Genomic DNA, 27,078 nt, shown 5'->3' with positions numbered 1-27,078 from the left:
ACACAGAAATATAATTTTACCCTTGTACTTGTTTCAATACTGTAAACGTATTTTAAGACAGAGTGCACTAATTTTTATTTCTTTTTTTTTTTAGTTTCTGTAGTTCCTGATTTTTGTCCAGTCTCTTCCTTGACTATTTGTAGCAAAAGAATCATCCATTATTTTCAAGGGACGCAGTCTTGTCCTGAAGTGAAAAATTTTACATATACATATTTATATATATTTGCCTATTGTGTGTGTTTTTGTGCAGTTATATGTACATATACATACATATATATACACACATAGACACACATTAGTATTGTTCTGGCTACTTTTCATTTTAGTTCAACTTCAACTACTTTTCATTTCAGTTCTATAAGTGACCTATGTATCTGTTTTTATCATTATTCCTCTAGAAGCAGATTAAAACCACATGGACTTAATTGTTTTTTTTTTCAATTCTTTGCTTCACAAAAGTGTTGCATTTGTCTTATAAGACAATAAATAGGAAGATCAGTATTCAAGGCACACTCATGTCAAATTGAATGGCAGTACAAAAACTGTCCAAATAAATTAATTTCATTTTTATAGTGCCAGCATTGTGAAAGCCAAGCCTATCAACACTGGCACTTCAATCTCAGATGCTCCCTCTAGCAAGGCCCAATAAATTTGTATTTGAACATAATTTCTTGCTCAGAAGCCGTTTTCGCTATTGTTTTCAAATATGTAAATCAAAATAATAAAGTGCGGGTCAATTGCGAAGAGCTGCGTATGTTTATTTTTCTTTCTTTCTCTCTCTCTTTCTTTCTGTGTCATTAGTTTGCTTTGCTCTTTTTAAAACCACGATATTCCCTCGCTTCAATCATTTGCGCTGGTTAGGGCATCTTGTCGAAAGAAGGCTGTTTAACTGCCAATAAATCAGTTGGATAGGAGAGAAAAGAAAAGGGAAAATTCAGCTGTGCATTCTGTAAGCGTGTTGCTACTTCTGAGAATGCGTTCAACTACACATCACAGGAAGTCCTGAATGAGAAGAAAGAAAGAAAAAAATTGTCTTACTGTTTTAGCACACGCTCAACAGGTCATGACATACACTCTTTACTGTGCAATTGACTAATCTGCATACCTGCTGATGGCTCTCACAAACGGGACATGACCAGATTAACCAGATGAATCAATATCATACACGTTTTATAACTATAATCAGATTCACTGTGCAGTATTAATTTGTTTCTCAAAATGATTGATAAATATATATATATATATATATATGTACAAAAATGCATAGGGCTGTTTCAAGTGATTTAAGAAACATTGTAATAGAATGACAACATTGCTGAAAGTATAACTGAATTCATTCTAATCTAATCTGGTTAAGGTGGTGACTCCGTCTAGAACCTCAGAGCCTAATACCCAAAAATTAAACAACAGAACTGAACACAAAATAACAATGTTTAGATTTAAATGTCAGTCAATGGAAACAGAACAGTGGTGCTGCCTTGCTTTGACTAATGTGCTTTTAGGTTTACTAACCGGAATTGGACTGTAAAGATCCTTCTCTCTCTTTCTCTTCCTGTGTGTGTGTGTGTGTGTGTGTGTGTTTAAATCACTCTCCTAGTGTACGAAAACTGCTTCATCCTCTGGCCTAGACGTCTGTTCCTTTAACTTAACAATGATGTAGTATGACAAGCCACTTTTATGGGAAAGATGGAGTTGATTCATGACATTTAGGGGTGGTTGGCAGTGTAATATGAAGTGTGGAGACGAGGCGAGGGTTGTGAATGAGCTGAACCAGAGGACCGGACTGCTTTATCAGAGAAGACGGCTGAGATCAGATAGCAGACTTGGCAGAAGTAGCTACGCAGCTCACCCTGAGTTGTTTTAAAGCCGTCTTCCTTCTACTACTATTGTGCTGTTCAGCAAAATCAAATGGGTTTGATTAAGTGCAGTGTCTATGGAAAGGGTGCTGGCAAATAAAATTGACTATTGAGACCTATAACACAATCCATACTTTGACTAGCGTTGTCTGGGTCGGTACTAGGTACCAATAAGCAGCTGCCTTCACTTTTGTCTGTCTTTATAGTCTCCTCTCCTTGATTTCGAGTTGACGGAGGTCTTCAGCCCCACAGTTCTCTTTAGATTTACTGTTAGAACTGATATTCAGTGCTACATTCCCAATTAGATTGACATGCTTAAAATCAGTTTGTGCTACAAGGTCTAAGGATTGTTGTCCGCTCATTTCGTAAGTGTGAATAAAAAACAAAAAAGGAAAACAAAAAGAAAGACAAAGCTTTCTCAATTCAGCTTTCAAAATTTGAAGATTGAATGCGGCTTCTCTTCAAGAAATTACATGTGTAGCTTAAATAATCTACATTGTAAGCAGCGGCCTATGGATTTCTCAAACGATACTCTGTTTTGCTAAAAACAAACAAACAAAAATCTCAGGATGTCTTTTGGGTTTAAACAAAATCTCAGCATTTGAAATAAATCATAAGATAATGGAATAAAAAAATTATGAAATAAAAATGAACCTGCACATGCCAAAACATTAAAAAAATCCAATAAATACAGAAATTATTGCACAGTTAAAGGCTCCATTTAAAATATTGTCTAATGTATCCACTCATATATGGGTGGTTTATAGCGGCTCCAAATTAATTTTCCCTTTTTTTTTTTTTTCTTTAATGTCTTTATCATTCTCAGATGGCAGTTTCTTAGGACAAAACTAACTCAAACCATTAACTTGAAAAGAAAAGAAAAAGAAACTAGCAAAAAAAAAAAAAAAAAGAAACCGCAAACAACAAACAAACGGGAAAAAAAATAAAATAAAAAAACAGAGTATCCAGCTACCCCTTTTATAATCAAGGAATTGTGAGACAAAATAGGAAATCTGGCTTAGCTTCTCTCTGCTTGTTCAATTTTGACCTCATTCGTCATCAAATGTTCCCCATGCCACTTTTTCATGTGTTTCTCGAGCGTGCTGTAGACGCTGAAGGGCATTTGGCAAATGTCACAGCGGTACACGTCCTTACCGAGCTGGCCGTGTGTCTTCATGTGGCGGGTGAGCTTGCTGCTCTGGGCGCAGGCGTAGTTGCAAAGCTCACACTTGTAGGGCCTCTCGCCTGTGTGGCTGCGTCTGTGCACTGTCAGATTGCTACAGTTCTTGAACACCTTCCCACAGTACTCACAGGTGTCACTCCTCCGGCTTTCTTTTGAGCTGGGCCGGCCTGATCCCGGCCCCCCACCCAAGTGTGGGGTGCTGCCTCCACTAGCAGTACCACTACGGCCGGAGAGGCCCCCGTCCAGCAGGTCCCCTGGCGGCGTGGAGAATCGCAGGCTGCCGTTCTCGGAAGAGTGCTCCGAGGAGGTGGCAAATGGAGATTGTCTGGAATCGGTGAAGCCAAGAAAGGGATCTTTGATGAAGTGGCGGGATGCTGCATAGCCCACTAGCCACTGGGAGTAGACGTTTTCAGATGGGATTAGGGGGGCTGGGGGTATGTCCAAATCCTTTTCGATTTTGATCCTCTTGTTAGAGGAGTTGGAGAGGCTGGGGCTGGTGATGGGAGTGGGCTTGCGGGGAAACAGGCCTAAGAAAGAGTCACCCGAGCCACAGTTCCTTCCATTCACAGTTGCCCGCTCCACTTGGTCCATTTCCCCTGTTACTGAATCACGGTCACCCGCATCCCTCTGCCCTTCTGACATCCTTTTGGAGAACGGAAGCCTTTTCCGATTGTCGACTATTAAGTTATTGTACTGTTGGATGGAGCTGAGCCCTACGTTTTCCACCATCTTCCCCAAGGAGAGGTTCTTCTCATCCAAAGGTGGCTTTGAGCCATTTTCCCTATTCCGACTGAACTCCGAGTCCATGCTGAAGTTTGACTCAGGCCTGCTTTCATTTTCTAGTTCCTCCTCTTCTTCCTCTTCCTCCTCCTCTTCATTTTCAGGGCCCATGCCCTCACCTCTAAAATCACCGTCTCTGTTCTTCATACCCTCCCCAGTGACGTCACTAGTGCCTGGCTCGGGTGAACTGGTGGTGGACAGGCCATCATCAGAACGCCCCGTCATGGAGCCAGACTTGTGCATGTGGGTCTTCATGTGGCGTTTCAGTTTGCTAGCCTGAGAACAGGCATGATCACACAGTTGGCACTTGTAGGGTTTCTCGCCCGTGTGGCTTCGCCGATGAACAACCAGATTACTCTGAAACTTGAAGGTCTTGCCACAGAACTCACAGGACTTCGACTTGCCCAGTGTCTGCGGTGGGGTGGTGCTATTAGGGGGCATGGGAGGTAGTGGAGGGGTGCTCAGAAAGGGCGACTTCGGGCTGGGTTGGAAGGGGTTGGGATTGAGGAGGCGATGCATAGGGTTTGCACGGCTTGGTGACAGCGGTGGAGTGGAGTTGTTGTTTCCAGCGAGCTCTCTAAGTCGGCGGGAGAAATCCATGGACTGGGACTCCATGGCCATGGGTGTCATGCGCATCACTCTCTCAAAGGCACTGGGATGCTGGGAGATTAAACCCATTTCCTCTGCGCTAAGGCGTTCTAGGCGATGGGGATCTAAGTGATGGCGAGGAGGGGGGCTGACAAAAGGAGGCGTATTAGGGAGGCGGTTTTCCACAAAGCCAGGTGGGGGCTCTCGGAGTAAGGGCCCAGTCATCCGTAAGAGGTGGAACGGGTTGTTGTCCCCTAAAAAGCTGGTTAACGGGGACTGTGGTATGGATTCAGCACCAATGGGGGGAGGAATAGTGATCCGTGGGGTCAGGGAGGTATTCGAGGGGTTGGTCTCCAAGTAGATGCGTATCCCATGCGTGTTCTGAGCGTGTTGCAGAAGGAACCAGGCATTGGAATAGGGTTGTTTGCACGTCGTGCATATGTAACTCGAAGGTTCATCTCTACCTGCAACCAAGCAGAAAACAACAAAGATCTTTATTTATGTTTGAGTTTAAAACCTCTGCAGGTCACTTCCACAACATTTGTGTCATAATGCTAGAAATTTAGTCCTGTTAAATAACCCACTAAAAGTAGATCTGACTTGATGAAGAATGAGGCGTAGGGTCAAGCATGATTACATGTTACAAATAACAAACTTTGAGGTATCTGACACTTTGGGCTATGGCCATTTTCGTGCACCCATCAGGCCGTCACATGAACAGGGCAACTCATCCTTAACAGAGCTGTGACAAGTGCATTGCCATACTGCTCCACGAAGGGTTGGAGCTCTGGGAACATTGCATTACCCATTTCAACTTGCTTTTAATCTTCGCTTTTACAAACGGCTGACTCATTTTAAAAACATAATGTCAGGCAAGAACACTCTAAACTGGGAAACCCTCCAAGCACTGAGACTGTCCTAGGATGCCAGAGTAATATGCCACCAAATTGGAGAAGTACAACTTAAACTGTGATTTAGGGGACTCTCATCACTATCAAACAAATAAACTTAAGTTGCCCCCTCAAAGAAACAAATAAAAAATGAGAGAGGAGGGTGTGAGTTGGGGGAAGGTGGAGCACACATCAAGATAAATGGTTTCAAATAAAGAGTGAAAACACCGCCTGTGATTTAAGAGGCTGAGAGGAAAAAAGCACACCGGTGTGAGAGTTAAAGTCTGTGGCATTTAAAACAGCTCAAGGGTATTATTTACTGTTCCATTAAGAATTTCTCAAGATTGTTTTTCTTACTTCCTCTCACGTTTTTTTTATCTTATTCTGTAGTTACACTTCCTGGAAAGCCCCCTCCCCCCTTAATGACATCACAGTGAAGCACTGCTACTCTGAGAGCAAATTTGATTACAAAGAAAAAATGGCTCACTAGTGAATTAATTGCACAGTTTCACTGATAACAATTGTTTTCCGTATTCCACAGTTTTAATCATATAATTAAATACCAGCAAGTGAATGTGTGAAGTCTGCATACACTCTGGGTTCAGGTAAAGTGTGAACAGCATCAGTTCTTGGATCAGAGGATGTGTTAAAAAGTGGCTCCTGTGCTTTGTGCGGCTCTGGAGCTTTAACTATACATGACTAATTGATGCTACAACTTCACTGTTACACCGGTTCCGCCATGCAAAGGGGACTCATTACCATGGCAGCACAAACAAGCCAAGTGTACGGAGTATAAAATGAAAAAGGATGCTAAACCATCTCTGCTGTACTCCAGGGGCACTGGTGTAAAAAAAAAAAAAAAAAAGAACAAAGTCAAAATGGTAATTGTGCACTAGCAAATGAGTTTCATTTATTTATTAAATGAAAGCTTGCTGTTCTGACCTAATTCAGCAATTTAGGATATGCAGAAAAACATATGCTGCCGTAATTGTTTGGGTATTTGATTTCTGGCTGTGCTTTGTGTACCTTTATGAGTGTTTTCATGTATATGTACGTGTGCGAGAGCGAGCGGCTGCTGAGAGAACAATGGGGCGGCAGTCACACACAGGGCTCAGAGGAGCTGGGACTAGGAAGCCCTCATGGGTGTCTATTTCACTCATGGCCATTGTAAAGGATCAAAAAGAGCAGCGAGAATGAATGGTTAGTATCTGTTCTAGCATTCCTTTACATGTTGCTGAAGAGCAATGCTAAACATGGGAGTGTGTTTTCATCTGAAAGAGACAGAGACAAGGGATTATATACAGCAATAGCCTGAAGCTTCATCTGATTGGTATACTGAGATGCAATATTTCATCAAGGAATTTGAATAGTAAGCACACAAAAATGTAAATCAGTAAAAAATTAGTAGTGCCATGCACATATGAAAATTTCTAAAGTGCCACATTAATAACATTTAAAAAAGCATTTTCTTCCACAGGTATCATAGCATTATTTTGTGCTTAGAGAAATATCATTATCAATAGTTTACCCTTCATGTCCTGTTTGGGTTTTTTTTTTTTTTCTTAGAATTTAAATATCAGGTTGATTCTTAATGACTTTTCCTAATCTTATAAAATCTATATATATCTATAAGCAAATGTGATAATATCCTTTAAACATCCTCAAGGAAAAATCATAAATTATTTTTATAGTGTTTAAAAAAAAACATATGCTGACATCAGTTTCAGATTGGTGTAAACACTAAGAAATACACAATACACCAAATACAACCATTGCTTTAATGCATGCTTTAAATTTTTGCTATGGTCAAATTGACCTCAAACATAAACAAATTTACTATATTTGATATCAGTCACAATTCTGAAAGGTGCATATTTACTACAACAGATAAGTTAAATCTGCAATAATGTTTGCCTATTAAGTTTAAATATCTCATAATAATTTACAAAAAAAATTATATTGTAAATGAGGATGTTAAATTTCAAAATTCCTTTTAAGATTATTACTTATACCATGTGAGACCTCAAACATAAAGCACAAACATTCGCTCTCAACAGAACATGAGGGTTAAAACAAAAAGCTTCTGTCAGATGATGTGTGCTAGCTGATATGTATGACACATAGAAAGAAATGTTCAATCAATGCCCTTTTAAATGTAAAAAAAAAAACATTCAAAGATGAAACATTTACAAGCACTTAAATGCATTTTAAAGGTTCACTGAGAAAAAAAACAAGCATTCTCCACTAGATGTTATTATGTGGCTGATGTGCATTCATAAGAACATCTGTTTACCTCTACCCTTGTCCTGTAAAGCTTTTGACTTAATTACAGTGGACAGAGCGTAAGCTCCACACAATGGCCATCTTTTTTCCCCCAGCCTCTCAAGGCCTACATATATGCATACACGCAAAAAACACACACACACAAACACAATCCTCCAACCTCCTCTTGTTGTTTTATGGCAGATGCTTTCAAAGACTAATGCTCCATGTAAAGGAGGCCTAGAAAACAAGTAGTGTCTGTGTTTACTAGGCACTGTCCTTTTCCATTGTGTGTGTGTGTGTGTGTGTGTGTGTGTGTGTGTGTGTGTGTGAGAGAGAAAGAGAGAGAGAGAGAGAGAACCTTTCTCTATGCTAACTACCAGGGCGTAAAACACGGGCTACTGTACTAGCTGATCCTCTCGCAGACAAACAGAAGTCATCAGGGGGCCGAATGTTCATTTCTGCCCCACAATTAAGACGAATCAATGGCTGCTGCCTGAAATGGTATTTGTGGCCGTGCTGAAGGGACTCGGGCGTGAGTTTATTGAGAAGTGTTCAGCGCCTGCACTCCCGAGGGGATTGGAGTCCGACGCAGATGGCAAATAAAGTATGCAGCCCGAGGCGAGAGCACATTATGCTAATTCTAATGTCAGCTGTACTTTAATATACAGCTCTATTTAATCACCCTATTATTTCACATTTCCATATGAAAAAAGGAAGAGAGAAGAGAAAGGGGAGAGAAAACCCGCATTACTTCTCTTGCTACTAACACTACGAGTGTGCTCAGGTTTAGGTGGATCCCCGGATTTTGTGTCGGCAAGGGGCGCTGTAGCTATTCACTATCAGGTTCTTGTATCAACACACGTTTGCACACATTTACACCTAAAACAACCATAATGAATCATTTAAACCAAATATCAGAAGACACACATTTATACAGGTAATATTTTACAAAATAATACATAAATAATAAATGCACTAATACTAATGAAATGACTAATGGTACAGCGTTATCTTTATAAACATGCACCTAAAACACACATTCATAAATACATAAAATATAGAATATAAGACTATATAAAATGGAATCCACAACACGTAACAATCAAAATGTGATTTTCAAAAAAAAAAAAAAAAAATTTATTTTATTGGATAGTGAGTCAGGCTTTGTTAGGATATGGAATTATTTTGAATTGATTATATTTTTAATTTTATTAATATTTTTTATATTATATTTTAATATGGCCTGTAATACACACACATACAAAATTACAAAACTAAAATTTACTTTTAAAAAAATATTCAGAATAGTATTCACTATCAAAACTAAGATCATAGTAATTATAATATGATTTATTAAAAAAAAGAAGTCATCTGGATTTTATGTTTTAATATTTTAAAAAAAAAAAAAAAAAAATTTATTTTATTGGATAGTGAGTCAGGCTTTGTTAGGATATGGAATTATTTTGAATTGATTATATTTTTAATTTTATTAATATTTTTTATATTATATTTTAATATGGCCTGTAATACACACACATACAAAATTACAAAACTAAAATTTACTTTTAAAAAAATATTCAGAATAGTATTCACTATCAAAACTAAGATCATAGTAATTATAATATGATTTATTAAAAAAAAGAAGTCATCTGGATTTTATGTTTTAATGCATACACAGATATGTACACATTTAACTTTGCAAATACAACAAACAGCATGAAGCTAAATTACGACAAATATACAAGACATGACCTATAATATAGATTTCCACACAGAGGAACTTTTACTGTTTTTTTTTTTTTTTTGCATTGATGCAGTGCATTCTGGCAATTCCGATTTCTCTGATTTGGAAATGAAAGGGCCAAATAGCAGCCTGCCCATTCTGCTGATAAGTTTGGAGTGATTAGTTTCTCATGCTGAGCACTGGCTGATTCTATTTTCAATTAGATATTCCCAACGAGGCCCAGCTGCCGGGCGGGAGAGGAGAACGAGGACGTTATTGTGTGAAAGTGTGTGTCATCGGCAGTATCAGTCATGCATGCAGACCCCAATTCAATTAAAGAGAAATTATCACTAATAACAATCGTGGTTCTTCGCACACACCGACTTAAACGACATGCAAATGCCGGGCTTTAAGACACATTAACCGAAAAATTAAAAGATGACAGTTAATAGGTTTCAGCGTCGCACTGAGAGGTACAATGATCCACTTTAGCTTTCATCCTGAAAATGGAAAAAAAATACATGAGGAATAAAAATTATTCAACATGCATTCTCTGCGATTTGGCCACTTTATTTTACAGTTCACAGTCAGTGTCACAAATTTACCGTGACGATTATTTTGTGGTAGTTGTTAAAAGCGACAAGGCCAACGTTTGAGCATAAATTACACCTGAAGATGTGCTTAGTGAATTCATTGGCTTTTGTTGTTTGCACCTTCAATGAGATTAAAAATAAACCATAAATCATAATATCATTTTTTTAAAAAGAGGCCAAAAAAAGATCTTAGTTTGCTTTGGCATATATTGTTACATACATTATTTGCTTTGAAATCATAGGGTGAATGTGTGTTTGTGTTAGTGAACGAGACACAACCAGATTGTCTTGCGAGGACAAAGGAGCAAAAATCTCCAGGAATTTGAGATTTTTGACACAATAAAGGCAGGTTATAAATTGACAGGGAGGGGGAGGAAAGGGATATAACGTCTTTTAATGAGGTGCTCATTTGCTGACAGTGGTTTTCACTATAGGGACTTCATTTAGGCTGTCATTAAGTTATTATCTAGCGTAAAGAATTTTGCCGTCCTGTAAGTAGCGTGTTGGGTCTGGAAGCTTTTCTCTCTCTATTAGTGGAAGCGTGCCGCGCTGGCCTGGACGGCTGCCTGTGTTTTGTTTGGCTGTGGTTCACACACAGCTTTGGCAGGGGGCTTCTTGGATGGCTTACAGAGGAAAGAGGGAAAAGCGCGCGCAAGAAAGAAAGGGAGAGCGAGAAACTAGCTCACTCGTGCACGGTAGCTTTTCTGAGCCCACGAGGGAGTCCGGTGTCCCATTTTCAGCATTTACAGTTACGCCATCCAAATTTCCAACAGAAACTACTGTCATAGTACAGTAAAGACAGATCCAGAGAGAGTCACGCCGCTGACCGAGACGCCTTTGAGACATAAGTGCTTCATCATGGCGGTCTGGAAACGTTTTGTAGCTTGAAACAACAATAAATTCAGTTTCTGCTGAAAAGTGAAAAATGACTGTAATTTTTAATAAGAACAGGTTAAGGGTACTTGTGTAGAAAACGCATTTAAGAGCACCCGTGATGTGCTAAATTTGGCAGCTTGGTATTATGGGTCATTTTTCTAAGATAGTAACATTGAAATCACATCCCAGACTAAAGTGTTCCTTCATTTTCTATACATTTCCAAAAAAAATAAAAAGTTCTGTACATCTGATGGATTCTCCAAAGCTTAACACCCTAGTTTGTTTAGAGTAAGGCAGCATGCCTTTGGGGAGGCCCTGCCTCATGCAAACGCCTTCTGAGAGGTCTCTAATAAGCTCCACCTTCATCCCTATCCCATGCTCTCCCAGACTTTTTTTTGTAGTATTGATTAAGTGTAGTCTGGTCCTTAATGATAATTTAGAGGGACTAAACTCCACAGGCCTCGGGATGACTATTCCGTTGAAAGATTATTAGTGTGGACACCCTGCTCGAAAATTAAGTTAGATTGTCCTCGGATAGATATGCAGAGCGACGCATGTCCCATTAATTAGGACTCAAGCTGCTGTTTTGCGGAGCAGAGACGGGTCTCGTGAAACATGGCGGCAGCCTCATTCAAGCGCGGCGTCTGGCTGCAAAGCACCACGCAGCTGAGTGTAAAGAATCGCCACACGTCTCTATTCAACCAGATGAGCGCATCAAACAGAGACGAAACACTTGTCTATCTGAATCTACAGAGGGAGAGCGAGAGGGAAAAAAGAAGCAAATTGGAGTCCCTTGCGAGAACAGGGAAATAATCCATGGATACGTAAACGACACAGCATGTCAACTCACGCTAACCGCTATACGCTAACAAAGCAAGACTCTTGAGATAAAAAACAAAATGAGACTGTAAACACTGGTAGAACTAAGATGATGTTATGGCTGGAGGATTTCGACACTATGGCTAGCCTCCCTTTGAGGAAGGCAGGGTGCGGGATAAGCCTGCAAATGAGGGCCACGTGCATACAGTAACGCTGGTCTCTTGTATGATGAATGCCATTGTACTGTGAGGAAGATGTGGGTGGTGCAGACAGAGAGGGGAGAAAGAGAGAGAATGAGAGAGCCGCACGGCATTGTGGGTCTCCCCTGCTGTTCCTCCCTGGAGTACTGTGATGTGTGCTCTTCAAAAGGGCTCCTGTCACTGTCACTGCTTCATTTAAAGTCAGACTCCCCTGAATTTGCATCTTGCAACGTCTTACAGGACGTGCCATATGCCGTCCAAAAAAGACAATGCTCACAAATAAATTGGCATCCCACCCCCCACCCCATTTCTCCCCGGCTCAGAAAAACAACATCTGAGGATGCGAGAGGATGTTGTTTTAAAGATGGCACACAACAAAATCCAGACAGCGTCTGTAACAAACCAAACAACAAAACATCACCTCAGGTTCGGGGGGAAAATCATCTGGTTTAAAAAAAAATTACTGTATTTTTACACGGTACGAGGTGTGAGCGGGAGAAGCTGGTTAACACCGTTTCACAGCGCAGATCTGAGAAGAAATATTCTGCGGTGTTAATTTAGCCGGGTTTCCATGTTCCGGAGTCCTCTCAGGAGCGCACGCCGGCCCCGAGTGGAGACTTCATACCTCACAGCCCAGTCAGAAAGTGCAATAACGAATAAAAATGCTCATTACCGAATGTATTCAGTTTTCTCTATGATTCAATTTGCAGTAATTACTGTGGCCCGCGCTAATAAAAACCGCTACAAAACGCGAAGGTCAACTACCAGTTAGGCGTGTTCATTTTCATCTCAATGTATTCATCCTCAGCGCCTAATGGCCCAATTTTCTCCCCTCGCTCTTCAATAAATATTGCTGGAATTACAGGTTAAATAGCTAAATTAAATCATGGCTATTATGGAAGGCTGCACCAGTCGGTGAGGGAAACAGGTTTACCTCTAGATCGACAATTGCTGGGGAAGTGCCAATCACTAGACAGTTTAAGATTAATGTCAACTGTGTCAAGGCCATCAAATTACAGCATTCATTTCCCGCTCTACACCCTGTGTGCGGTGAAATAAGAGAAACGTATGCAAATGCCTTATTACGGCAAAATCAAAAGGGTATTTGTCATGCGCTGGAGCAGATTAGGCTTTTAAACAAACTAGATGCAAGGTAACTTAGGAGAAAAGGGCCTAAACATCTGATCTGTTTTTGAGGAGGAATTGTGTTAAGGTCAAGCTTTTAAATACTTTGCTCGAAGTTATTAGATTAGTAGAAAAAAGACCAAGACGATGACGGTCGAGATGCGCAGTGAAAGGTTTAATTGCCAGCCACCGGGTCTTGGAGGTGTTTTTTAATTGCTCGGGATGAATTTTGTTCCATCTGATTACCCAGCATACTCTAATGACCAGGGATACTTATGACAACTGCAAGAGGTGCAGACAGATATTGAAGCTGGGAGGTAATTTGTGTAATGACTGCAGAGACTGAGAGTGGAGAGCAACTGATTTGGTACCTTCATTCATCCCAGGCTTCCTGACTGGAGCACTAGGCAGTCTGTTTGTGAAGAGTCCCCCTCATTATCCGTCCTCTCGCCCCTTAACGTTTAATTAATATCTTAACCTTTGGAGTTATTTTGGGAGACTCTGCCTTTTCATGCTGGAGATGAGCAAAGGGAAGAAGGAGAAAAAATTGGTCACATGGGAATGCAAATCCCACTTCAAAACTGGACATCCTGTTAACCAGGACTTACTCAGATAACCTTGGAATTTCCCGAGCGTTAGAAGTCTCCCTTTCTGAGCCGGAGTCATCTCTCTTTGAACTGCCTGGAGTTTTTCACACACTGGAGTTCTTAAAATATTAAGGTTGAGATTATATTCCTTGTATTTCATGGTACCTGCAGACTAGGCGGATTGAGTTCCTGCTAACAGACTGACTCTCTCCAGCACTTTTCTGTGTTAACGTCTTTCTGCGAGAGGACTAAAAAACAAGAAACAGAGAGGAAAACACAAAAACAAGTACTCTGCGTTGCGGATCGATAACTCAAAATGCCATGAAGTAGGCGGTGCAGGACGAGAGAGTCCGCCGCGTGTGCTAGAGTGGACCTGGGAGACTAAGCCAGACCTGACAGCCCGCTTCTGGGCCTGGGGTGTCGGAGCGCTCCACATTTGATAGAGTCAATGTCATGACAAACTGATTTGCATTTAGAACAAAGATGACATGAGCCCTAGGCACAGGGTGCCTCCCTCCCGTCCGCCCAGCTTGTGGAAAGTTTCCTGACATTTCTTGCATTATTAAGCCAGGGGCTTCATTACCATGTGTGTGATCTGGGAGTCTCCCAGGCCTCTAATTCCTCACCTTGAATTGCTAATGTCTTGTTTATGACTATCATGGCAAATCGGAGGCAACAGTTACATGCAAATCAGTCCCGGCGCATTGTGCTGCTGCGAACAAAGCTGTAGAGAGCCAGAACTGTGCCTGCCCACAGTTTCCTCTCGTATGGAGGAACGCTTCACGCTCTTACGCATGTGACGTATGCTTGTAGGAAGAGCTACACCTGCTCTGTAAGTCTCGGAAAGGAGAGATAATCGTGAACTAGTGCCGTAAAGAGCAGCGGTGTCCTTAGCCGCAAAGTTACGCATCTCAGAGCGTGCTCAGCGGGGACAGCACCGTCTGCCACAAAGACAGTGGGCAGATCTGAGGGGGAGAGATAGCATTCAGCAGGGGAGCAGGGAATCATGGGTGATTTACTAAGTGTAAATGAGGCGAAGGAATCTAGAAGCAGCTGTTTTTTACAGCCTGCTTGACATACTAGTGCAGACCCGGACTGGACAGTGCACAGCCATTTCCCACAGCTAACATCTGCTTTACATTCTCTGCCTCCTATCTGCCAAATCCCCAACTGGACAGGTTGAGTTCAAGAGGATAAACACACTTCAGCAGTTTGGACAATACTACTTCACTACTTTTCACCCCCTTTTTCTCCCTATCTTTTCCTTTTTTCTGTTAACTAAATATGTCACATCTTGTCTTTATTGTATTTTGTCATTATCGCCAATTGTATTTATAAGCAGGACTGGAAGTGATAGGAAGAAAGAAGTCATAATGCAGTAATCAAAATACCAAAAAAATCCTTAAAACAAGATATATTCACCTGAATTAAATATTAGAACTTATAAAAATTATTTATGGATTACATCTTGACTAAAAGTGTATTTTGTCTTGATTTTAGCTTGTTCACACTTAAAATATGTCAGTGAAATAGCACAAAATATACTCGTATTAAAGATACATTCACTAATTTTTGGGATATTTTAACTGGAAAATAATACACAAATATTTGTTAAGAGTAGAATTTTTGCAGTTTCAATCTAGTATCTGCCACATGAATAGCATGGCTAAAGGTGCGAACTGCTGGGCTACCTAGACATTTTTGCAAGCACTAGATCTTCTTTAACAGCAAACAGTAAATAAAGTCAGAGTTTGAAACTAAGAGTTCTCAAAAACATTCACCACAAGTGATTAGCCATTTCGACTTGTGCTTAAGGTGGAGCACGGAGCCCTTACAAAATGGCAAAACCTCTACTCCCATAAACCAACATGAACGTCCATTATCCTGTCATAATTTCACGCAAAGGATGTTTTTTATATTCAACTCTGACAGGAAAAGTGCGTGACCGTGAGAACTGACATTTATATGACTGTCTGTGTTAAAGCTTTTCCCCTGACTGACAAAGATGCGCTCTCCTCTCCTCTGCCGTGGGGAGCGAAATCCGGGTGCATGTGGTAGCGCCGCGGCCCATCTCCTCACGTGAGATTAGGGGAGGCAAGGATTAGGCAGGTCGGGAGGGGGTACGGAGCTGAAGGGTTACTGCCATTATTTCTTATGAATTTAAATGAACCCTGAGCAGCTTAGGAAAATCAGAATGTATTAAATTCATTAACTCACCCAGTGACAGCAAAGTGGCAAGGCAGAGAGAAGAATTAACAATTTCTCTCCAATGAGGTCATGTCATTCCAAAACAGGCCAGCGGTAGATAGGCAGGGAGTGTGTGCAAACATGCGCGTGTGGGTCAGAACTTTGAACATCGTGTCAGGAAACCATGGCTCGCTGGGTCACTGTCAAGCAGAGGGAGCTAGAGGAGAACAGAAGGTCTCATCTCCCTTCATCCTCTCTGCGGACGGGGGAAAGGTGGATGTCAAACTGTCATTACCAGTCCACTGGATTTACTCCCTCTGGAGAACAGCAGCTTTTAAATAAGATTTTAAAATTACCATAAGTGTGCCCGTGTGCAAGTGTAGCCATGTGTGTACGACAGTGTGGAAAAGGTAGATGCTTTCAGTAGTTTCTGGATGAGGAACCTGAGCTAATACGGAAGGCCTAAGTCAGCAGCTCTGTGTATGAAAGCCTGTGTCATGTTAACAAATTAAAAGGATTAGAGGTGAATGGGACAGACATGGCTTAACATCGGCATCAGGCTGGTCAGCACTGGGAAGAAGGGGGGGAGTGAGGAAGTGGGCAGCGTTTAGATGAGATTGGGGAGGGGGCAATTCAAACCTCCTAATCCTGCTACACAGGTCTTAAGTAGCAGCACCAGCCTCACCTGCCTGCTCGTACCTGCCTCAAAATGCAAAAGAGAACTTCTCAGAATTGCAAATGTTGGGAGTTTAAAACTTAAGAACAGAATCAATAGAAATATTTAGTCAAAGCAAATGCTAATGCTGAGATTAGGGACCAACCAGTTTAGGTCAAATTCAGAATGTTTAAATTTCAAAGCTTTTTTAAGCTCAAACAAATCTTTGACAAACCAATAGTTTTTCTAATAAATAAAGTACAGTTACATGGAATTTCTTTACATTTTAGTTAAATTCCTCTTCCTTATATTCCAATTGCAATTCTGCTTACCTCAATTCAAATTCAAGAATTAAAAATAGCATTCTTAATTCAGTTCTGAATGCCGCACAACCCTGGGCGCTAAATCAAACAAAAACATCACAAGTGACTGGCAAGGTAATTACGGATAATCTCATCCATTTAGTGCATATTAACAATTGTAATAATTGTTAAATCATGGTCTAAATGTTTAAAGCGAGGATGTTTGTTTTGTTGCCACTCATGTCATGTTTTTGTCTAACCGTGTTTTTTGCATCAATGCCATGACTGGTGCTTCCACTCTGAACGCACCATAAGCCTGATTTGCACGGGACTACAAACCAACAGATTTTTGGACAGCCTCTTCAGTCTGCCCTCATGCCAGAGTGAGAGGGTCCAAAGTGTACAGGCCCAAGAGGGAGCATCCCCACATGATATGCCTCGCTTATTGGCTCAACTCTCTCTCTGGCTCTGTGTGATGTAATGAATCTCCAGTCTTTTGGGGCACAGCCACTGCCATTACATCCACACAATAACCTGTAAAAATGTATTGATACATATTTAATAAATAAATCAAATAATTATTAAGTATCCAGTAGAAAATGTCACAAACTGTGCTCCAATTGACCAGAAGAACTAAAATCACGGAATGCAATATTAACTCAAACATTCCTCATCAAATTCTTCCAAAACCACATTTTCTGGCCTATGCAAATCAAATCCAATTTATAACAACTGTATAGCATAAACTGCATAATTTCTTATTCTATTTTTATTTCTCCTAAAGTAAATTTAGGGGAAATATCAGAGACAAAATGGATATCTAGCTTAATTGAGAGAGCAACCTCTGAACTATATAAAAAATGCTCTGTTGTTTCAAAGAACTAAAAAGGAACTTGTGAAACTGTTGCGATATGGGCAGAGATTTATCTGCTATAGATAAATCCAGCATCCTGAGTTACTTCTTGACTGACTCCTGCAATTGTCAGACTAATGTATGAGGAAGGTGATTCAAACATCTGCCTCACTGATCGGTCTGTGGACTCCTAAACACATTTATACTCGGCCCCAGTAGTGGGTGTAAAAACGTCTCCCACGGCAGAGCAAAAATTAGGTTTTGGCTTGTGGTTGGGCACCTTTATTTACCCAGCAATTTTGGTGCAGAGATGCCAGCTTAGGAGAAATTTGAGAGAGGTGCATTTTGTGGGGTGCATGAAGCCAGGTGATGCTTGCATCCGAAAAATAAGCAGATATCTTATGAAGCATAATCATACTAACAGAACAGCTAAATCCCTTACTACCTTCAAAAATATACTTTTTGTGAGCATTTGCCTCACTAGTGTAAATTCACTCACTTCCCTCACTGTTGTCATAAATAGACTAAATAATATCTTATTTGAGTTCAAAAACTCCCAAAGGTTTTAGGACACAGGTAGACCTTTTGTGGTCAGTCTGGAGTAACTAGCTAAATTAAAAGGTGCTGTAAGAGTGTTGGCACATAGATAATGTCCCTATTATTATCTAACAGTAACAGCTGATTGCATTTTTTTTTTTATCCAAGCAGATCTTTTTGGAACTTTTCAGAAACTTTCTATCTGCTAATCATAAATGTGTAGTAATAGACGTTCCAGAAAGGCTAACAACAATTAACAGCACCTTTAAAACCATTAGCAGTCAACTCATAAGTATACATGAACAAACCTGTGAGTGTGTTTATGTGGTTTCAGAGGCAGCGTCCATGCGCTCTGGCCGAGGTCTCTGTGTTTACACTGCTGAGAGTCAGAGAGAACCTGTGCGCTGTGTCCTGGAATTGCAGATTCAGACCAGACATGGGTTAGAGTAGGAATCCAGGGGCTGAAGAAAGGGGGAGGATGTGTGTCCTCTATCACAAACGGCCCTTATAAGGACCTGATCACACGTAAGCTGCAGCTGATGGACTGCTCCGAGACAGGGGGCAGCTGAGGCTGTTGGACCTCAGGAGTGGTGGAAACACACACACATACACATACGCACGTACATAAACACATGACCTGTGCGAGAGGTGCTTCCTATCATCAGGCAGTCGGGAGTGTGAAAGGCTCGCTTTAACAAGCACCTGTAAAATGTAATCAGGCATACCAAATGCCCCCAATAATCGCGCCAGCCATTGTGTCCCAGCCCACTCTGTACTTCAGACCAGGGAGGAACGGCTAGCAATAACGTACTAATTGCACAAGTACTTCATTTCCGTGGCACTCGACTGCACTGCAACTGAATGTAAATGTTGTTTTAGAGCAACACACAAAAAAGACTGTAACTAAAGCCTTTCTGCAAACTGCATGAAATATTTAAATCATTGAGCCAGACCAAAGACGGAGGATGATGTAGCTTCAATTAGCAAACAAAACACAGAGGTTTGTGTACTGACAGGCCGGGAGTTTTTAAAATTCACGTTCGAAGGGGGCCAGGTCTGCCTTACCAAGGCAGTGTTTGGTATCCCTGTCTGTAGAGCATTCAACTAGACAAAATAATAAGAGAAATTCTGTGCTCCAGTCAGCATAAACAAAGTACCCCTCCCTGTCAGCACAAAGAAAACATTTTCTCATGGGATGATTATAACCGTGAGTCGAAGTTGTAAAATGGCCCCAATGTCAAAGAGATGATGATAATCACATAACTCTCAGTGGCATGAACCCTGGCATGCTCAGCGTGTCAAACCACATGCTTGCAAATGCTCTTTGTGAGTGAGATTTTAACTCTTTGCGACCAATTTTTCCCTGACAACAAAAATAAATGTCTCAAAATGGTGAGCATGATTACAGGAGCCTTGAGCTGATCTCCTTCTGTTTAATTCCCAAGTGAAAAAGGGGGCTGGAAAAAAAGCTAAAAAAAAAAGCTTAAGAAAAGAGCACAGCAGAACGTAATGCTGGAAAAAACATGTCAGAGACTGTAAATGGAGGAAAGGGTGGTGGTAGTGGGGGGTATGGCATTCACACAGTACGCCTGTCTCCAGTATAACTGAAACCAGGCCCTCTCCCATAACCAGTCCAATCTGTTTTCATTTGCCAGAAACAGAGCTCTCGAACGCCCCCATCTCTCCTCCCAAAACCTGGTCCTCAGCGAAGGAAGAACTTTAAATATCAACTCCTCGCTTCTAACTGGTCGACCATTGACATACTAGCATGTTATAAACATTGGGACTAAATTCAAGGGATTGTTTGTTCTGTTGGACCTGGTACAGTACATGCACTAATAGTACCCTGAGGCCCTGAGATAGCTAGTTAATTTGGTGAATCTTAAACGGATAGTTCACCCTAAATTGAACATTTCAATTTAGGGTGACGTTCCAAACCTGTATGACTTCGTTCTTCTGTGAAACGCAAAATACGATATTTTGAAAAATGTCCCAGTTGTCCATACAGTGAAAATCAGTGGGGTCCAGTGTAGTTTTAGACCCAATGACTTTCATTAAATGAACAAAAACAAGTTTGGAACGATATGAAAACCATCACTTTCTCACACTCCAGTTTGGATGAATAACCCCTATTAGAATTTGCAAAATAACAATCTCCAATAAAATCCAGCTGGTAAATATTTGTTTTGGAACATGGTACTGTGGGTTTAGCTGGTCATAAGTTGGTACAAAATGCTAGTCAACCAACTAATTACCAGCCAGAAACCAGCTTGCATGTTTCAAAACACTAGCATGACACATTTTCTCTAGCTTTAACCAGTTTTAACTCCTCACTTTATGTACAAGTCAAATTAGTGGTACAAAGTGCAGTGTGGATTTAGCAAATGAGAAAGTAAACCCGCTAAAACGTTTAACTAGGTTGCCTCAGTCCATGCCATCAAGGAGAGCTGGAACAGAGACAGTCAGACACTAGAAAACTGGAAAATGCTCACTGTCAAAGAGAGCAATGGTTTCTGGCACTGCCTCGGCAGAGAGGGAAAAAACGGACTTCAAAAAATTGCATTAGCTGAGCTATTCAATTCATTTGAGAGAATTTACATCACTGCCTGGGAACGATGTCACAATAAGAGCCAAAACGGACCGTCTTCCCTTGATTCCAGCTCTGTTATGGCTGAGTATAGCCCTGAAATAATGTCAAAGTGTCTCAAACACCCAAAGAGGACTGCAAGAAAAGAGACGGAGAAAAAAAGGCATTGTGCAAACTGAAAGGATAATGATTCATTCTCTTTTATTCCACATCAACGGGAAATTACTAAAAGCCAAGTGCTTTCTGCCAGTGCAACCCTTGGATTTTAGAGGGTGATCCACATGCATGTTATTGCTCTGCTGGGTTATTGATCGTGAGCAGAGACTTGTGCGGTCCGCCAAGGAGTCCTTCAGAGATGTAGAAGTAGCACAGAGTGGAGGCCAGGCGGGTCTTGGGAGCCGAAGCTACGAGGGAAGATGGGGGCCTGTGTGAGCGAATTAATTACACGTGCATTTTTGGATGGCGTATACCATAATGAGCCCCAGCTGGGCCAGGCATCCAACTCCCTTTAAATGTAACTATAAAAAGCTGGGCATTCAGCAATCCCTTCACAAAGAGAGCAGGGCACTATAAAAGTTCCCTGTGATGTGTACGCAGAAATGTGCAGGGGGCAGGCAAGGAGCAGTGCCAGTTGGGATGGCCAGGCACACATTTTAGATGTTGAAGGTTGTAATTGCACAGACAACACCGTCTTGACAGGGTCACTCAAAACCATGGTCACGTGACATGGGATAAGGTGATGAAGCTCTGTGAATCAACACTAAAAACTGATTAACAAGGAAATGTATTGTAAGGTCACTGTGAAAAAGTTAGCTAGCAGAATGTTAAATAAAAGAGCTGCTTAGATTTACTGACCGACTTCACACCACTCATTTCACACCTCAGGTTTAAACAGGTTTGATTGATATCACTACCATCTAAGGACGAGGCCGATTACCTTCCGCTTTATTTCAGCTTTGCTGATTAACTTTAATGATGCTCATTTAGCCTTGCAATACTTATCTGATTTCTGAGCCCAACTGAGCAGAGAGAGAGAAGATCGGTTAGTGCCATCGAGGGAAGTGATGTTTGAATTGGCGAAAAGAGAGAGAAAGTTGACTCTCCAGCCCCAATTAAACTGGGCTGATGCATTAGCCTCCGTTTAATTGAATTTCACATGCTACCTCTCACTTTCAAATTAGGCAGATGGCCAAAATTCAGCCAGAGGCAAAATTCCACATGGCATCCTCTTCCAACAACAGGGGCCACAGACTGTGGACAGAGCGATGCTCCCAGCCGGGGGTCTACAGATTTCTCCCGACCAAGACATGGTCACCTGGGACACAAGACAATTCTGCACATAAAGACACAGCGTAAAGACTTAGCATGGAGGTAAGTGAACAGGGTGGTCTAACACAACAACTGCCTAACTGCCCATATGCAAATAATGCTTTCCTAAGAAAACTCTGGCCTAATTAGGAGGCTAGAGAGGGTAACAATTACCTGAAAGATATGCCTTTCATCTTCAATTTTTCCTTCAAGTCATGCCAGGTGCATTAACACCTTTCTATACAGACAACAGGGGTGCCATCTTAAAATAACAAGACTCTCTTCTCTACTCCACTCAACCGCCACAAGCAATTTCCCTGGATTAACCGGCGGGTTTCTCTGGTGGCTTGGAGTGCTGAAGAAAGTGATTTATTTTCCTGCGTCTAATCAGAAGGACGTGTATTAAAGCACAATAAGTGACTGCCGTTGGCTGAGGTCCAGCATTGTTTACAGCAAAAAGGTCCTTGAGCTAGCAAATGAATTAGCCTGCCAATGGGTGGTTTTGGCCTTCCAACAGGTTGCAACAACAGCGGCTTTTGTCAAAGATATGAAGTTATCAGACAAGCGCAGCTATTTGCCGATTTTTGTTTTTCAGGAGTTCAAAAAGTAATCCAATTGATTTTAAGCGAGGAAAACGCTAGCATGGGCAGCCATATTATTTTAACAGATTAAAGGGGCCACTGTTTTCATGCAATTTCGAGGTGAATAATTTGATGTGTTTCATCGAGCTTATTGTGTTTTGATAAAGACAGAGGTTGGATTAAATGCACAAGCCTGAGCCTCTGATGAGTAATCGGGGGGAACGCGACATTCGGTGAAAGCAGACACTTGCTCCAGTTTCACGACGCTGCCACCCAGATAGTCCCGCGTGTAGAGTAAATAGTAAAGTAACACCAGAATTCACCCGCAGAGGAACAAAATAAACTCTTGAAAGCTACGTGTGCCAAACCTAAACAGGGACGGGTGGCCGGAAAGTTTGGAAACTGTTGCAGACTCACCGAACGCCAATCGGTTAGTCACGGTGAAAGGTGAGGGAAAGGGTTAACCTGAGAGCGCCTCACGGGACAATCAAAAGATGCCAGCGCGTGATCCCCTGCTCCAGCCAGCGCTTTGATAGAGCGCTTTCTCTAAACTCCACAGACGAGAGCAATTACTGTAAGAGAAGCATGATTATAGGTCTGCCATATCCATACAGGCCTGGCATTTGGGGTTTCAAAAGAAGAAAGACAGAGGACAGTAAAAAGCAAAGGGGAAGAGAGGCAGAGGGGGGAAGAGAGAGAAGTCCATGGGGAACAAATATCAATATTGCAGGATGCATTTCAGCTTAAAGTGGCTAGAGCCATCACTCTGGCAGGATGGAATGTCTGGGGCCTGCTCTGCGACCGTTAGCATGTGAAATTGGGTAGACTTTAAACCCCCTAAACAAGGGGATCAACACGCATTCGTCAAGCTGTGCCTCCCGCCCGCGCACACCAGCGCACGCAATCTCCATAGAGCGCTCCGGTCTTTCCGAACGCACTCCGCCACGCTTCCTACCTTCAACAGTGACAAACATCCCCTCCAAAGACTGTCACCGGGCTTTAATTTCACTCTTAAAAGCTTCTCCCCCACCTCTCCGCATGATCCACAAACTTTGTATTATTCAACCGCTGGCCCCTAATCCTCCCGAGCTAACAGAGGGAAAAATTAGCTTTTGTTAAGTGGTGATTTCTCCTGCTAAATGGCAACACCCTTTTGTGGGAAGTATTCCAGGCTTGAGAGGCTTCATTAGACGGTTCGGATTTAAACCGGCGAGATGGACTAATTCCCTCAGACGCGCCATGTCAAAAAGCCTGAACGGCCCAGGAGAATGTGCAAACGCTGGGAGGAACCTGCACTAACCTGGTAATCCCATCCTGTCCACTGCTTTCTACACCCGCCCCATTGTTTGTGGCGCCAATCCACTTTTGCCAAAGCGGCTTTAGAGGGAGGTATACAGGGACTGCCATCTAGGCCTGCTTAGACCCAGCCTGAGGGGCTTACAATACGCTCTCGTCCCCAGCATCTCCCCCGCTTTACAAATTCAAATCTTCATGGAGACTAGTTCACAAAACAAACACTGTCAGTTTGATGGAGCCTCTGTAACGATATGCAAAAGGCGAGCCGGGAAGGTGCTCAGTTTTCCTGAATAGCGCTGCAGCTTTCAAACCTGCAGGAGGAGGACGGGGCTAAACAAATGAAGATAAATACAAAATACCACCCTATACGTATTTGGTTTTGAGAAGTGGCTTCAACTCTACAATCTTAAGAGGATTTAAAAGCTGTTGGTTACCTTGAATAATTCCGCACGAGCCATGCAGGAGAAATCTGTGTGCTGTGTACATCTCTGCTGACAATAAAAGAAATGGAAAAATAAATAAAACAAAGGCCAGCGTGAGGGCGAAAGCCACCAGCGTGTGCACAGAGCCTTGCCAGCGCTCACAGTCCAAATTAGTGACAAGTTTATTCCCTGCCTGTGGTCGGGAGAGACTAAAATCGCGCCATACGACAGCCACAAAGTGGCACAGGGACTGTTTGATGTCTTCATGTGGGATATAGTAACCTCTTAAAGCTTGTACGCAGTCCAAAGCACATAAGATTACACTCTCACGATTACAGTAGGAGGGAATTGTTTACTTCTTTACAGATCGCTGGGAAGTCTGTTAGTCCCTCATCTGTGACAAAAACGATAAACTGCAAATTATTTGGGGGTGAATTGAGGCAGCAGAAAGAATGCTGAATTTAAATTTAAAATGTGAGGAAGTAGAATTAAAATGTACTGAAATAAATAAAAACAAACTTTGAACATTGGCTAATATTGGTTCATATTTGGTTAAGATTTTTTATTACATTGAATAAATTAAATTTGTGGGCCAGTGTGAATGTACATGTATATATAAAAAAAAAATCCTGGGTTGTATTTATTTGAATTACAGTTCAGTACATTCCTCTTCCTGTCATTCCAATTCAACTTCCTGTGGGGTGTGGCCAATTCAATTCAAATTCCAACACACAAATTGAAAGAGAGCCCATTTTGGCTCAACTCTGCTTTCCTAAATTAATAATATATAATTTTCTAATTAATAATACTTATTTTTTTCAAGTATTTCATACAATTTAGTTCCTCCTCCTCAAAGAAATCACTTGCTCTGATGTTAAAGGTCTCATTTGATGCATGTAATATGAGTGGGATGATTGACTGGCTATGATTACGCTGCCCTTGAGGGTTTAGCGGTGTTGTAAGTTTCTCTCGGCCATTATCACAACACTGATGGCACACATGGCAGCATTTAGAAAGCGCCAGGCTTCAGGTATGCCAGAGCCGTCACACACTCTGTGCACTGCAGCATAGGGCTCATATGCTGAGCGTCTGTTGGCTCACAACACATCTCTTTGTTTTGGAACCAGCCCCAGAATCCTCATGCTGGTAAAAGTTGTGTTTAATTCTGTCGCTAAATCATAATGACAAGGAGACCACCGGTTTCTGAAAAAGAAAAGGAGAGAAAGAAACTCACATATACACTTCTCAGTCTTGCTAGCAAGGGGCATTCACTCATACACACACAACCGGACACACACACACATTGTCGTGTGATGCCTTTGCCAAACCACAAGCTAGGGGCCAAAATTCCATAGGCAAATTCTTGAACCCAGCAGGGCTTTGACAAAGGGAAAAGAAAAATCAGTGGAAAGGTAACATTAGTGAAAAGTGTACAAATTGATATGCTTAAATTAAGGCAAATCCCTAAGGACTGAATAAATGGAGCTCATTTCAAAGATAAAATACTCAGTTATTTAAAAAAAAAACACACACACACAAGCAAGTAAAAAGACACCGCATTTAGAAACATTTTATCAGGTTTGCAAGGAGGAAAAGAGATCACAAGCTGACGCTAAGTAAACCAAGAAAAGAAAGCGAAACGTAAACATGTTACTTAATTGCATACTAGCAATAAGACGGATTAAACCAATCAGGTGTGAAACTAAAAAGGGGGGAGGAGGAAGAAAACAGGAAGATCGGGAACAAAATGAAAATTAAGAAGGTAAACGATCCTATTTTTAGTTCTATTCTCCCAACGTCCTCCATTCAGATGGTAAAGACACCGAAGCCCTCTATTGCAGAGAACAGTCTTCTTGTTTAGAAATAAATAGGCCAAACAATAGATTTGAAATGCCTGTCTGCGGTTGAGGGGCTGTTTTCTTCTGCTTGCTTTATGACATTTCATTACATAGAAAGCCGTTTAAATGACTGCTCTTTTTCTTAGACCAATTACAGGAGATATCTGAGACAACAGCAAGAGAGCGATGCAATAAAGAGGCCCGCACAAACACACAAATGTGCCATCTCCTCTTTCTCTCCGGTACATCCGACGCCATCCCCTCCTGACCCCCCCCCACCCAAAAACACAAATACGCAAACACACACACACACAAATCCCCACATCCACAAGCGCCACCGCCACCAATCACAGCCCTGACGCCAGGACATCAATTCTCGCAAGTCGCAGAAAATTACCATGCATGAATGCAAAAAAGCCTGATCAGGAGTAATTAACACGGCTTCATATGCAAATTTTATTAATGCAGAACTACAAAGTCATTATGCAAATGCAACTTTCGTCAAGCCTCTTGACAAATATTCAGAGCTCCAGCCAAAGAACAGGTTTTTCTCTCTCGGTCTCTCTCTCTTAGACTCTGTACTTTTTTCCAAGGCACAGAGAATGTATAACAAGTATGTTAAGTTATTTTGAACTTGGGAAATCTTTTTTTTATATTCTTATGGAAGTTTAAATCTTAGCAGTAAGGCGATGATGGCCAGGCATCCGCAATTAAAAAGCTGGCTCTTGGTAATGACTGTTTGGCTTTGGAGCGAGGTAATGAACCTGTAATTCTGGGGGAAGCGTGGGGAGGGGGGGGGTGCGAATATGAATATGCATGAGGCTCACTGCCTTTGATGATTAAAGAAAATTTTAATATTTAAATGAGTGCATGCAAAGTGATTAACTGAAAAAAGCAACGAGGCAAAAATCTGAAAAGGATTTCAAGATGCTGAAAGAACATGGATGCAGCTTTCCTTTTTTATGGTCTATTAATGACTAAAACTGTTTTCTCTCGTTCTTTCACTCTCTCTCTCTCACTTACTCTC

At 41.5% G+C, this 27,078-nt stretch overlaps 1 protein-coding gene across 1 annotated transcript in view; it reads right to left on the bottom strand.

The window, feature by feature from the left end:
• Positions 1-269: 269 nt before the first annotated feature.
• The window catches only part of LOC107583625 (B-cell lymphoma/leukemia 11B-like), a 39,068-nt gene continuing 12,259 nt past the window's right edge, over positions 270-27,078 (bottom strand). The window contains exons 3-4 of the mRNA XM_016269912.1: positions 3,012-4,871; positions 270-1,002 (exon numbers count right to left, since the gene is read on the bottom strand). Coding sequence (XP_016125398.1) covers positions 980-1,002; positions 3,012-4,871 — 1,883 coding nt within the window. The 3' untranslated portion in view covers positions 270-979. The remainder of the gene's footprint in view (positions 1,003-3,011; positions 4,872-27,078) is intronic.

The sequence above is a fragment of the Sinocyclocheilus grahami genome, unplaced genomic scaffold, assembly GCF_001515645.1.
Source record: "Sinocyclocheilus grahami isolate Dianchi unplaced genomic scaffold, SAMN03320097.WGS_v1.1 scaffold54.1, whole genome shotgun sequence".
NCBI lineage: Eukaryota > Metazoa > Chordata > Actinopteri > Cypriniformes > Cyprinidae > Sinocyclocheilus > Sinocyclocheilus grahami.
Note: the sequence above shows the minus strand (reverse complement) of the source record. Positions and strands in the feature narration are given on the sequence as shown.